At 40.6% G+C, this 15000-nt stretch overlaps 1 protein-coding gene across 1 annotated transcript in view; it reads left to right on the plus strand.

The window, feature by feature from the left end:
- Window positions 1-15000, plus strand: part of mib2 (MIB E3 ubiquitin protein ligase 2) — a 79320-nt gene that overhangs the window by 54082 nt on the left and 10238 nt on the right. Inside the window, exons 9-13 of the mRNA XM_079898107.1 lie at window positions 435-583; window positions 2385-2541; window positions 6151-6305; window positions 12913-13039; window positions 13465-13689. Of these exons, the coding sequence (XP_079754233.1) occupies window positions 435-583; window positions 2385-2541; window positions 6151-6305; window positions 12913-13039; window positions 13465-13689 (813 nt within the window). The remainder of the gene's footprint in view (window positions 1-434; window positions 584-2384; window positions 2542-6150; window positions 6306-12912; window positions 13040-13464; window positions 13690-15000) is intronic.

Below are 15000 nucleotides of genomic sequence, written 5' to 3' on the forward strand. Positions count from 1 at the left end.
GTTATATTCAGCTGAATTTTCAGCATCATTACTCCAGTCTTCAGTGCCACATGATCCTTCAGAAATCACTCTTATATGATGATTTGATGCTCAAGAAGCATTTATATTTGGAAACATTTGTATGATAGTGTAAGAAAGACTTGTATTCAGCAAGGGCACATTAAATCAATCAAAAGTGACAGTAAAGACATTTATAATGTTACAAAAGATTTCTATTTCAAATAAATCATGCTGAAAATTCATCTTCGATCACAGGAATAAATTATTCCTTTAAAAAAAAAAAAACATTATTCCAAACTTTTGCCCGTTAGTGTCTCTCTCTCTCTCTCTCTGATTCCGTTGAGCATGGATGTGAAGTAGGTCGATTGGTCGGTCGATGGGTCAAGTCTTTGCAGAAGTGTGTTTTACTGATGCCTGTGTGTGACTGTGTCCAGGTGGATATAAAGAACCAGGGTAAGACCGCTCTGCAGGTTGCTGCTCATCAGGGGCATGTGGAGGTGGTGAAGGTCCTGCTTCAGGCTAACAGCAGCATCGAAGCTAAAGACGAGGACGGAGACGCCGCGCTACACTACACAGCGTTCGGGTGAGCGCCAACGCTTGTTCATGCCCTCCACAGCTGGATATTTCTGACAATTAAAAGAAAAGTCCCTATGTGTATTACCAAGTATTAGATGCAGGCAGGGTTTGGAATTAACAGCCGCCAAACGGGGAAAAATCAGCTGTGGCGGGGAACGCTGTCAAATCACAAGCTAATTTGGCGGGTTACTTATGTTTACTCGCTTTGCTGGGAAGTTTGTATAAGCCAAATCTATGCAGATTTAGAGCAAATACTCATGAGTCATCATGATATATTAAATACAGTGTATTGCACAGAATTTTCGCATATCTGGCTTACTTGAACATTCGTCACTACACAACAAATAACGGCGCGCTTGTTCATTTGCATTTAAGCAATAGCGAAGATTAAAAAGCAGTTGGTTAACAGAAAAGACATTGTTATTTTCAACATCCTAAATTTTTTTGATGTTCTTTGTACTGTATTGATCCGTCCACCTAAAACACATTTTTGTGATGAGGATGAAAGAGGAAGGAGATGCTGGATGACAGGATTTTGTTTGAATAAGAAATGGATGTATGAAATCCAAATTTTATAATATATATATATATATATATATATATATATATATATATATATATAAAGAAAAAATGGGAAAAAAAGAGAAATAAACCAGATTAACTAATATATATAAGCTGTGACAAAGTAGTTTATTTATTTTTTTATTTATTTTATTTTTTTTGGCTAGTAGAAGTTCTGAATGGCCGGGACTTAAAAGTTTAGTAGCCAAATTGGCCGGTAAGTGAAAAAGTTAATTTCAAACCCTGCATGCAGGACAGCCTATGTTTTTTCCTCACTCGGAGCACACAGCGATGTTGTAGTATCACTCAGTAAACTGTATTTGACCCATTAACATGAAGGCATGCTCTAGAGACACTGACATAACCGTGCTACAGGAAGGGTTTCTTTGAGTAGTCGAGCTACAGTCTTCACCGTAATCGATTATTTGAAGGATTAAATACAAGCGTCATCTCTGTCTTTCTCAGAAACGCACAACACCAGGGCTAAGCTAACTCTAGTCTGATTAATGTGGTCAACCGTTATATCACCAAGTGTGCAAGACTGACAGTATGCAAGACTTTTATTTTGACAGCACCGAAAAGAAAGCAGAACCTAAGCACAGATACACTGGAGCTCCCATTCTCCATCTTCATTAGTTTATTTAAATGTAATAAATTATTAGACAGAACTGTTAATCAAAGAAAGTAAACGGTGTACTAAAACTATTATAGCACCCCATGATGTTTGCACAAATTATGTGCATAACTGTAAACGACCAGCGAAAGGTTTGCTCTATGAACCCAATTAGCAGTTTCAAACACTGGGTAACTGAGATGACATTATTCTCCTCACCCTACATTAAAATGACATTTAAAAATGTAAAAGCATTAAAGAATTACTACAACAAACCATGGATAACCCCCGAATATTTCCGCAGCAATATTACAGACATGTTAAATATCACTGTATCACAATGTCTGTATTATATAACATATGTTCCCTAAATTCTGTCATCATTTACTCACCTTTTTGTTGTTCCAAACCTGTATGAGTTTCTTTCTTCTGTTGAACACAAAAGAAGATGTTTAGAAGAATGTGGGTAACCAGACAGTTGACGGCAGACATTGACTTACATAGTATTTTACAGTAGAACATTTATTTTTCTGAGGGGTGTTTTATGGTATGCTTGGTCTTGTTTATCTCATGCAGTGTTTCCCTGTACCTCGTCTGTGTGTGTCTGACATTGCTCTTGTCCGCGTGTGTGCAGGAACCAGGCGGAGATTGCGCGTCTGCTGCTCAGTAAAGGAGCCGCTGTGAACCTGCTGAATAACTCCATGTGTACGGCGCTGCACATCGCGGTTAATAAAGGCTTCACGGACGTGGTGAGAGTGCTGACGGAGCACTCGGCCGACGTCAACCTTCAGGTCAGACACACCAGCCGCCTCACGGGAACATCAACACTAAACATCTGGATTAGTTATCTGGTTTGAGTTTAACTGGTGTAGTTATTTTTTTTTTCTTTTGGTAGTTGGGAGCAGTGTTTTTTTTTTAATGTTGGATATTAAAATATTAGTTGGATATTATTTGTATGTATGTTTGTTAATGGGGGTTTGTGAACTCAGTAACTCGTTTAGAATGATTGTTTTTATGTTATGTGCAGATTTGGGGCAAGAGGCCTCCAGTGGCATGTTGTTGATGCTGTTTTTATTTAATTACAGTTATTATTTAATATTTTAATTCAACAAATTTCAATTTTAAACTTCAGTATTAATCATAACCTATGATATAAAATATTTGATTTGTATACAGAGTTCACATAAAAATAAAAATCATAATTTTCTGACTCTAGAGATTTTTAGAGAAATAATCCATGTCTGTGAGTCCAGATAATGCGAGTGAATATGGGTTGACGATTCAATAAGTGCACAGCCATCATGAGAAAAATGAATCTGTGTCTTCTGAAGCAAAATGATAGGTGTGTGTAAGTAAGATTTTCATCTTCTGGTCAGCTGTTGTGTTTGCGCTTGACGTAAAAGTCAAGTTTAATTTATATAGCTTCTCTCCATATCTCAAAGACACTTTACAATTGAGATGCAACAATGAAACCGTAACCGCGTACAAACGATAGAAAAGAGCAAGGATAATGCATAAACAGAAGAAGAGCAGAATACAGCGCACAAGAAGTGACGGTCCTGTGTGTGTCCTCGTTTGGATTACGGTCACGATTGCTCTTCGTGCTTTTTAGAGCGTCAACATTTAGGCACTGTGAGCTCGCCACATGTGGACGCACAGAGATGGATTTTTAAAGGTGAAGAAATCAAGTTGGTCACTTTATTTTAGGTGCTTTAACTACTATGTACTTGCATCAAAAATAACAATTGTTAGGTACAATAAACTCATTGTGTTGATGTTGTGTTGCAAACACTTGTGCTGCTGTTGAGGTCTGATGCTGGTACGGTTAGGACAGGTTCAGTGGTGTGGGCAGGTTCAGTGTGGGCAGGTTCAGTGGTGTGGGCAGGTTTAAGGGTGGGTTAACAGTGGAATCAGGGCCTAAGACCTAAAGAGGCGTTTTGTTTCAATGGATTGATTTGTTTGAATTCTCTGGCACTGATGTGGCCCTTAACATGCACAAAAGCACGTTGGGAAAAGCACCTGAAAGCATGTTCGGGTTGGCCGGGCACAAGTTGGCATGGGGGGCTCAACAGCTTTATATGGATCTGTAGCACAACCCTTTTCATCCACAGTAACCAAACTTCATGCACTTCTAGATCTCATCAAGCTGAGCAACTTTAGCACATCATTAGCCAGCCCAACAGTAAGTTAGCTCTTATGGGTTGTTTACGGTGGCATATCCCTTCTAAAAATATATATTTTGGGGAATTTTTGCCTTTATTATGATAGGATAGTGCGAACTCTCTGTGTCAGCTGTGGGAACTCTGAGTCCTCTTCTGCACCTCTCTCTTGTGGGGTCCCTCAGGGGTCAGTTCTGGGTCCTCTTCTATTTTCATTGTATTTGCTACCGCTAGGCTCAGTAATTAGGAAACATGGTATATCTTTTCACTGCTATGCTGATGATAGTCAGATATACATGCCGATTAAAAAGAATGACACTGTCAGTTCGCTAATAGAGTGCCTAGACGATGTTAAAGCCTGGATGGCTATTAATTTTTTAAGTTTTAATACAAATAAAACGGAAGTGATGATTTTTGGTGGTACAAATGGGACTAGTTCTATTGAGCTGGGTGCCTTGGCCCAATATGTTAAACCAGTCATCACTAACCTAGGGGTTAAAATTGATGCTCATCTTAACTTTGACAGCCAGATCAGAGCAGTGGTAAAAACAGGCTTCTTCCAGTTGAGGCAATTGGCCAAAGTGAAGCCTTTTTTAGAAAGACGACAATTTGAGACAGTAATCCATGCCTTTATTACTAGCAGGCTGGATTACTGTAACTCACTTCTCGTGGGGGTTAGTGGGTCTTCTTTAGCTCGTCTTCAAATGGTGCAAAACGCTGCAGCACGTCTCTTGACAGGAGTACGTAAATATGAGCACATTACACCCGTCTTGGCGTCGCTTCACTGGCTGCCTGTACAGTACAGGATTAATTTTAAAGTTCTTTTATTTGTTTTCAAATCATTAAATGGTCTTGCCCCGTCTTATATTTCTGAGTTAATACATCTTCACACACCCATTCGCTCTCTTAGGTCAGCCGATAAACTGCTCCTTCACGTGCCCAAAACAAAACGTAAACTCAGAGGGGATCGCGCCTTTGCTGTGGCAGCTCCAAAATTGTGGAATGACCTGCCTCAGCCGGTAAAACAGGCCACTTCACTTACTCATTTTAAATCTCTTTTAAAAACTCATCTATTTTCCTTGGCCTTTAACACCGGGAGTTGACATTTTGTATGTTATTGTTTGTTTTATATGTTTTAATTTTAACTTACTTCACTATGTATTTTATAGTGCATTAGCTGTGTAGTGTTATGGTTTGTTTTGTACAGCACTTTGGGCTACTCCGGTCGTTGTAAAGTGCTTTATAAATAAAGTTTGCTTGCTTGCTTGCTTGCTAGTGTATAGTGGGCAGGACGCGAGGGGGACGGGATCGGAAAAGGTCCATGAGCCGGGACTCAAACTCGGGTCACCCGAAGCACAAAGGTCGATGTATGTCGGTGCGCTGCCCACGAGGCTATTGCTGCCGACAAGGGTGGCATATCCCTTTAACATTTGACCAACGTCATGATTTAGAGGTGACATATTATGCCTCTTTTCACTAGATGTAATATAAATCTCTGGTGTCCCCAGAATGTGTGTGTGAAATTTCAGCTCAAAATACCAGATCATTTATTACAGCTTGTCAAATTTGCCCCTTTTCGGGTGTGACCAAAATCGTGCCTTTTATGTGTGTGTCCTTTAAATGCAAATGAGCCTTTACACAAGCTTCATATTCTCCAGCAATAACAAACTTTTAGTCAAATCCCAGAATAACCAGTAGCGAGTGCAGCCTTACGGAGAGACTCAGGAAGAGCTTCTGAATGTTAGTGGAGACATTTCTGTAGTTGTTGTGGAGTTACACTGATCATCTCATCATCATGTTGAACTTCTCCACAAGTGTCCACAGTTCCTGAGGTCTTTATAAGACAGCGGTGACATGTTCTGGTCAATAGTGTTCAGTGCTCGTCTGTGCTCAACCACAGAACAGTTTCAGGCTCTGCTGGATCTTCACCAGTGTGTTAGAACTGGTCTCTGTTGGCGCGTGTGGAACCAAATGTCGGCTGGTGTGTGTAAACGTGCAGATTAAGGGCCAGGAATATTATAATAAGATCCTCTTCATACGTCAGAAGGAGAGCGAAATCTGATCGGATTATTTTATAACACGCTTGCAGAGAAAGACTGACCAGAACACAGTTACTGGGTTTCACTTTTCATGTTTTCTGTGTTGGTAGAAGCACCGGATTACAGCACTTACACACGGAGAAACTCAGATTTTCATGATATATCCCTTTAAGTGATTTTTTTTTTCCTGTTCTGTTGTCAGGATTCATATGGAGATACACCCCTACATGACGCCATTGCTAAAGACTTCAGAAGCATCATTGAGATTCTGACTGTGGTGCCCAACATCGATTTCACCCAGCAGAACAACCGCGGGTTTAACCTGCTCCACCACGCCGCTCTGAAGGGCAACAAGCTGTGAGTGTCCATCTTCCCCGTCCCAGAGTCGCTGCTCCTCCTTCAGTACACATCACTGTGCAATCATAACTGTTCAGCCACGTCATGCTCGTCAGATGTTTTTGCATAATAACACTAAACTCTGTATTTGACTGAATTTTCCTGCATAATTGTGCTAGTTACATGTCTCTCAAATGTGCTTATTCTCGCATAATGACTTAATTTACTCAAATCAATATTTAAAGAGGACCTATGATGTTTTTTTTCCATGTTCTTCTTTCTTTAAGTCAAGTCACCTTTATTTATATAGCTCTTTATACAATACAGATTGTTTCAATGCAGTTTTACAGTGATAACAGGAAAATCATGATTCATTGATGCAAACAGAGTTCATTTCGGATGTACAACAGCTCTAAAAGAAAATAGCATCATTATTCAGCTGAAGTCAGTTCAGTGTTGATTCAGTTCCGTTGTAAAGATCATCAATTATTAAATTAGTTAATTTCCTCTATAAAGCAGTTCTGCAGAAAGCAGGGATGTCCTCATCCAGGTCAGTTCAGTTCTCATGCAATAGTGTCAGTACAGTCTGATCAGTAATATTGTTGATTATAAAACTGTTAGTTCCAGTCCTTGATTCTGATTGGTCAATAGCTGTGTTTTATGTCACTACACAACACCCCTAGCAACTCTTAGCAACTTAAACATAGGCTATGTTCTCATTAATGTTGTTCATTGAAGCTTATAGAGTATTGTGAGAGATCGAGTAAGTGAGTGTACCTGCATTTACAGTTTATATAGCATCTTCCTTCAGGTCAGTACTCATTACTATATTCGTAAAAAAAATCTGTTTGAATGTCCGCTTCGATATCTTGTCCTTTTAACAGTTATGGTGTTTAGCCGTGCCATGACACGCTAATCATTCGGTTCACAACCAGTCCTTTCAATATAAAGTCTTCTCTACTGACAGACTCACTAAGTCAGTCTTTGCAGCCATCTAAAGGCGAAATAATGTAACTTCTGTTGCTGTTTATGGACAGGGACTATTTTTTCCAGTGGAAGGAAGGCTTTTAGTGATTTTACTTCATGAAAGTTGCATTGAAACATATTTTTTTTTTTTTTTTTGGCTTTAATATTTGCATTTTGTGGTAACCGTTATATAAAAGCAATAAGGTACGAGAGGCTGTGCTGTATCGTGAATAAGTCACGGCTGATTCCGCTTCGCGTCGAGCCTAACAACGTCCTTCAGCCGTGACTTATTCACGATACAGCACAGCCTCTTGTACCTCATTGCTTACATATAAAGTATCCCCAACTAAGCAAGCCAGAGGCGACAGTGGCAAGGAACCCAAACGGAGACAAAAACCTTGGGTGAAACCAGGCTCAATCAGGGAGCCAGTTCTCCTCTGGCCAGCGAACGAACATGGTGTCATTATGATTCAGACTGCATCACAAGTCAGAATTCAGATCAGGATCGGAAGCATTCAGATATTCATCCAGTTCCTTTTGCTTGAAGATCAGATCCATCATGCCGGTATGGAGCCGAAGCTGGCCATAGGGTCTATGCGGAGGACCTGTGCCGATGGCTGTCGTGTGACGAGGCCTTCAAAGGGGAGAGTCTAGTTAACACGGTCTCTTCTGACATTCAGGGCTGTGTTGTGGTCGTGTCTAGGTGCAGGTCCACCATCCGATCTGGATACGGGCCGGATTCAGCTGACTACGGTAACCTCAGGATAACCAGAGAGACTAATATTAGCCTGGATGCCATTCTTCTTACGATGTAACAAGTACATCAGGTGTTATAGGAAGTGTTCCCGGTTCCGGTTGACCTAGCCTAATTCATCCAGCGTAACAAATCTGTTAAATGAATGTGATAATGTATTATGTGTATGCTAGGTTAAAGAGATGTGTTTTTAGTCTAGATTTTTACAGAGTGTGTCTGCTTCCCGAACAAGGCTAGGAAGACTGTTTCAGAGTTAGGTGCTAAATAGGAAAAGGATCTACCGCCTGCAGTATCAATTGGGATGAATTTTGAGATCGCAATAGACGTGAAGGACTATAATGCGTTAAGAGTTCGCTCAAGCACTGCAGAGCTAAACCATTCAGTGCTTTGTTAGTAATTAGCATGATTTAAAAATGTATATGATGTTTAACAGGGAGCCAGTGCAGTGTTGACAGAACTGGGCTAATATGGTCATACTTCCTGGTTCTGGTAAGAACTCGAGCTGCTGCGTTTTGGACCAGCTGTAGTTTGTTTATTAAGCGTGCAGGGCAACCACCCAGTAGAGCATTACAGTAATCTAGCCTTGAGGTCATGAACACATGAACTAACTGTTCCGCATTTGTCATTGAAAGCATATGTCGTAGTTATATTTTTAAGATGGAAGAATGCGGTTTTACAGATGCTAGAAATGTGGCTTTAAAGTGAAAGATTGGTTACAAAGAGCACACCCAGGTTCCTAACTGAGGACAAATACTTGACAGAGAAGCCATCAAGTGAGAGACAGTATTCAAGGTTATTACGTGCAGAGGTTGGGAATGAAGTAGTGGGAAATTCCTAGATTAACTATGCATTCTGTTAATTTGGTGAATTGGTATATTTTGTCTGGGTGCGACGACCATCGAGTATCATCAGCGTAACAGTGAAAACTAATGCCATGCTTCCTAATGATATCTCCTAATGGTAGCATGTACACAGTGAACAGCAGTGGTCCTAGTACTGAGCCTTGAGGTACGCCATACTGAACTTGTGATCTAATGCCAATGTAATTTTCGAGTCTATTCAAAAGAATATTCTGGTCAATAGCATCAAATGCAGCACTTAGATCCACTAATAGAGAGATACAACCATGATCGGATGATAAGAGCAAATCATTTGTGACTCTAATGAGAGCAGTCTCAGTACTATGGTACAGTCTAAATCCTGACTGGAAATCATTGGAGATAAAATTTCTTTCTAAAAAAGGAACACAGTTGTGAGGATACCGCTTTTTCTAGGATTTTTTGACAGGAAAGGGAGATTTAAGATAAAATCATACTTTTAGTGTGTAATGTTGCTGTTTGAGCATGAGAAAGGTCAGCAAAGTTTGCCTTTGATACTCTTGACAAATACATGGCATATGACCTCTTGAGTGAGTCAGATTGGAGATGTTTCCTAATCCAGAACATGCTCTTCCAGCCACACTTGCTGGTAAACACGCACACGCAGGCTTGTACACGTTTCTTCCGGTTCTTTCATAACAGCGACACAGTTGACCCGAACAGCCACAGGGACACACTCCCTCGCACACACTCATGTAGTCACACTTAACGTGATTTACACAAGCTCCTGGATCTGGAGAACCAATCAGATTCAGGTTTCAGTTTAGGGTAAGAGTTTTTGTTTAGAAGTGTTGTGTTCTTTAGTAGTTCCTAAAGATTCTGCGGTGTATTTTGGATTCAATTAAATTATATTAAATATCGCAGGAGGAAATTAACACTGATGAATTTCTTGTTGTATTAAAGTAGTTTTAAGATGTATTATCTGCGCATTAGTGCAGTATTGTAAATATGATGATTGTTTTCCAGCAAGTTTCCCAAACACTCCCCTCATCCAACATTGGTTGGATTATTTGTGATTATTAGCAATATCTGACTGGAAATCTTGGCCACATTTTGTGCAAAGTACCATGGGACATAGCAGGAATATTATGGTCTACTATTATATATATATATATATATATATATATGTAGCAATTTTACCAACACTTTATGAACTTAATCTTGCATTTTGATCAAAGATGTGTTTAACACTGTTCTCTTGCTGGTCTCTCATGTGATTTGCAAGCCACAAGAACATCTTGGCTCAAGTAGAAGGTGGTGAGAGATGATATGTCACATTGGAAACAGACAGAGTTCATTATTGTTCTCACAGACATGTGCTCTGTTTAGAGTGACACAGCAGAGAGTCTTAGAGAATATACAGCTGGTATAATGTGTCTGATCTGAAGGGTGATAGGAATGTTTAAGGCACAGTCTGAGAGAATCTTCTCTTTTGAGGTTATACAAATGCAGTTGATTGTGTTTCTTTGTATTAATTTAGTATATTCTGAGTGATGTATTACCGTTTCATTAATGCCTTGTGTCCGTGATGGACTGATCTGCGTTCAGAGAAGAGCGAGTGTGTGAGCGAGTGTGCGAGTGAGTTTGTGTGTGAGTGAGTGTGCGAGTGAGTTTGTGTGTGAGTGAGTGTGCGTGCGAGTGTGCGAGTGAGTGAGTGAGAGTGAGTGAGTGTGTGTGCAAGTGAGCGTGTGAGTGAGTGTGCGTGTAAGTGTGCGAGTGAGCAAGTTAGTGAGCAAAAAGTGAGTGTGTGTGAATGTGTGTGTGAGTGTGTGTGTGAGTGAGTGAGTGAGTGAGTGAGTGAGTGAGTGTGCGAGTGAGTGTGCGAGTGAGTGTGCGAGTGAGTGTGCGAGTGAGTGTGCGAGTGAGTGTGCGAGTGAGTGTGCGAGTGAGTGTGCGAGTGAGTGATGAGTGTTTGTGGTGAGTGAGTGAGTGTGCGAGTGTGTGTGTGAGTGAGTGATGAGTGTTTGTGGTGAGTGAGTGAGTGAGTGAGTGTGTGAGTGAGTGAGAGTGTGTGAGTGAGTGTGTGAGTGAGTGAGAGTGTGTGAGTTGAGTGTGTGAGTGTGTGAGTGAGTGAGTGAGTGAGTGAGTGAGTGTGCGAGTGAGTGTGCGAGTGAGTGATGAGTGTTTGTGGTGAGTGAGTGAGTGTGCGAGTGTGTGTGTGAGTGAGTGATGAGTGTTTGTGGTGAGTGAGTGAGTGAGTGTGTGAGTGAGTGAGAGTGTGTGAGTTGAGTGTGTGAGTGAGTGATGAGTGTGTGTGTGTGTGTGTGTGTGTGTGAGAGTGTTTGTGTGCGTGTGGGGGGGGGGGGTGTGGTGGGGGTTGTTTTGTTAGGAATCAAGGTCAGTAAGAGCAGATTGGTGACATGGCAGCCAATTGACTGACACCTGGGAGCAGATGTGCTTCCCCACACACACACACACACACACACACACACACACACACACACACACACACACACACACACACACACACAGTGTAATCTGATGTAGCGCTGCTGAATCCTGCTGGACATCAGCGTAAACAACTGCATACCCTTCAAGACTCAGCTAATCTACCTCACACACACACACACACACACACACACACACACACACACACACACACACACACACAGGAGGAGCTGGAGTTTTGTTTTTTTGACCTTCCAAACACCCTCTTTTAAGTACATGACGCTAAACTGTATAATTGACTGTTGTCCTTGGCTAGATTCCCTACGTAACTGTTCTAGTTTCATGTCACATTCTGCTCTACTTCTCTTATAATGAAATCAGGTTACATTTCAATGGTCCACTTTAGACATTCTGCTTACGTACAAGTGATGCTGCAAAACGTCAACTAGCTCTCATTAGAGTATTAGTACTTTATTAGGTTAGGGTTAGTCGATTAAGTTGACATGTAGTTGCTAATTTACTTATAGTCAGTAGAATGTCTAAAGTGACCATCGAAATAATTTACATTCAGATCAATAGTTCATGTTTGTATATTTAATTATTTAGTAAATGAGTAGCCATGTAATGAAAAGCATAATGTACAGCCAGCCAGTCGTTAACACTATAAAATACATTGTAACACTTTACAAGAAGGTCCCATCAGTTAACATTAGTTAATCCATTCAATAGCAATAAGCAATATACTGTCAAACCATAATTTATTCAGAAACCTTCAACATTTCTCACATTATCAGTTTATTCGCTATAGTTTAGAGAATGGTAATGAAATATGAGCAGAACTCAGTTGATATTTGACTGGTTTTGTCCGTCCTTCTGTTAGACTGTCTCACACATGAATTATGTTGAATATCTGTCAGCTGTTAAATTTAACTACACAATTAGATAATACCAGTTTAGCTCAACCAATCACCAAGCAATGCTTCATTGTGTTCAGTCCGTGTGTAAAAAGAGCATTAGCAATTAAAGAAAACACACTTCAGCAAAACATGAGCAGCTCAAAGTGTCAGAATCATTTTTGGTCCCTAAGTTTTACTGGTAGTCACTGTATGAAGAATATTTGGGTATAATATGTCACAGTTTACTTTATTTTGCTCTCCTCACTTACATAAATGACCTATAGTGTCCTGCACACACTAGTAAACAAATATCAAATGATATCTGATGTCTGAATAATTTTAGATTTGACTGTATATGTGTTTCCATGTTTATTAATCTTTATTAACATTAGTTATTAACAATACAGCTGTTCATTGTTAGTTCAGGTGATTTCAATAATATTAACTTTTGATTTTAATCATGCATTAGTAAATGTGGAAATTGACATTAAATAATATTAATAAATGCTTTAGAAATATTGTTCAGTGTTAGTTCATGTTAACTAATGTTAACAAATGGAACTTTATTGACCTTGTAAACCCCAACAGACTGATAGAAGATCCTGAGCCGGTGTTCCTGGTGTCTGAAAACAGATTTAAATGTAAAATGTGGCGTCTAAGCTTCTACGATCCTCTGAGCGAGTGCTAATAGCGCTGGATTCTGACCTTGTGTGTGTGTGTGTGTGTGTGTGTGTGTGTTCCTCCAGCGCAACGGAGATGATCTTGGCTAGAGCGCGACAGCTGGCTGACGTGAAGAAGGATGATGGATTCTCCGCTCTTCATCTCTCCGCTCTAAACAACCACCGGGATGTGGCCGAGATCCTCCTCAAAGAGGTGTGAGAGATCACGCTGTTCCTTATTCCCAAATTTAAAGTGATAGTTCACCCAAAACTATAGTTAGTTAGCCCATGATTTACTCTCCCTCAAGTCATCCTAGGTGTATATGACTTTCTTCTTTCAGACGAATACAATCAGAGTTATATTAAAAAATGTCCTGGCCCTTCCAAGCTTTATAATGGCAGTGGATTGCCGTTTCTGTTTTGAAGTCCATAAAAGTGCATCTGTCCATCATAAAAGTGCATCTGTCCATCATTAAAGTGCATCTATCCTTCATAAAAGTGCATCTGTCCATCATAACAGTGCATCTGTCCATTATAAAAGTTCATCTATCCATCATAAAAGTGCATCATAAAAACCCTGATTATGAGAGAAACAGATTGATTGACCGGTGGTGTATCTGTGACTCTTTTGTTTTGAAGGGTCGCTGTGACATCAACATCCGCAACAACCGTAACCAGACGGCGCTGCAGTTGTGCGTAACTCAGGGTCACATGGCCCTGGTGGCTCTGCTGGTGACGGAGGGCGCAGACGTGAACGCGGAGGACGAGGACGGTGACACGGCGATGCACACGGCTCTGAGCCGACAGCAGCTGAGCACAGTCATGAGCAGTGCAGAGGGAGAGGGAGCCGCGCTGTACAGCAGGGTAAGATGAGCCGCTCACAGGGACCACACCTCAGGCCTCGGACACACTAAACGTGGTTTCGTTAGAAAACGTTTCTTTTTCTCCGTTTTGGCCCTCCGTCTACACTGAGGGCACGTTTACACGACAACGATATGCTTAAAACGGAGAGGTTTTTCCTTTGAGTTTTCCGTGTACAGGCGACACCATTGTCAAAACGATCCCCATTCACACAGATCCGTGAAAACGACTAGAAACGCTGTATTCTGCTGCCAGGCCACTAGAGGAGCCGCTCACAGGGACCACACCTCAGGCCTCGTACACACCAATACGTTTTCATTAGAAAACGCATCTTTCTCTCTGTTTTGGCATTCCATCTACATGGAGACAGCGTTTTTTATTAATGAAAACAAACCTTTTTGAAAACGCTCTCTAAAGTGGATAAATTTGAAAACTATTTTATTCAACTATTTGAAAATATGTAAAATAAATTAAATTAGTTAATTAGTGGGTGCTTGCCAAAAGCAAGGCACTCACTATTGCTATTGCTCATACTTATTATTATTTTCTTATTTATTATTCCGCCAAACGTTTGAAGCGCTACTCCTCCCGCAGCTTTTGTCACAGACCCACGAATGAGGCATCAGATCGTGCGGATTATTCGTGAATGGTGTGCTATGACTTTTCTAAGCGAACGGGGGGGCGGTGTTCGCCCCAGGGGCGAAAAAAATCCCATAGACTTAACATTGCGACAAACTTTGACGAGTCATAGCTCAGAGCGAGGATTTCGCAGAAACGTGTGATTTGCCACATTTGAAGAGGCTGACAGGCTCTGTAAGAACATTCCTCACAATGGGGTAAAAGTTGCACCCCTGGGGGGCAGGAGCTGCCCAAATTTTCCCATGTAGCAACGTGGTAAAAACATCTTGCTTGCTAAAAATTGGCTAACCTTACCCTGGCAACCGAGTAGCGAGTTTTGCCACTGCAAGCACCCACTCACATTTTCTTCAGGAAATGTACATTCTAGTTTTTAATGCTATTAATGATAAGTAAATAGTCAAAGTCAAGTCAAAATTTATTTATATAGCACAATTTATATTTCAGATCTAAATCCCGCATTTTAATACATTTGTCACTCCTGAAACTTTGCACTCAGCTGCATGAAAATAAACATTTATTATAATTATGAATAGCACAAACAAACTCAGATTCTGACTGACTTAAACGTCTCTGATTGGTCATTGCCTTCATGTGCATGTCTGTGATTGGCTACAAATCTCAACACTGTAAAAACAGGTTGTAAAGAGAAACCTTTGATGCTCCACACACCAGAGC

This window comes from Squalius cephalus (assembly GCF_949319135.1).
Source record: "Squalius cephalus genome assembly, chromosome: 16".
Lineage (NCBI taxonomy): Eukaryota > Metazoa > Chordata > Actinopteri > Cypriniformes > Leuciscidae > Squalius > Squalius cephalus.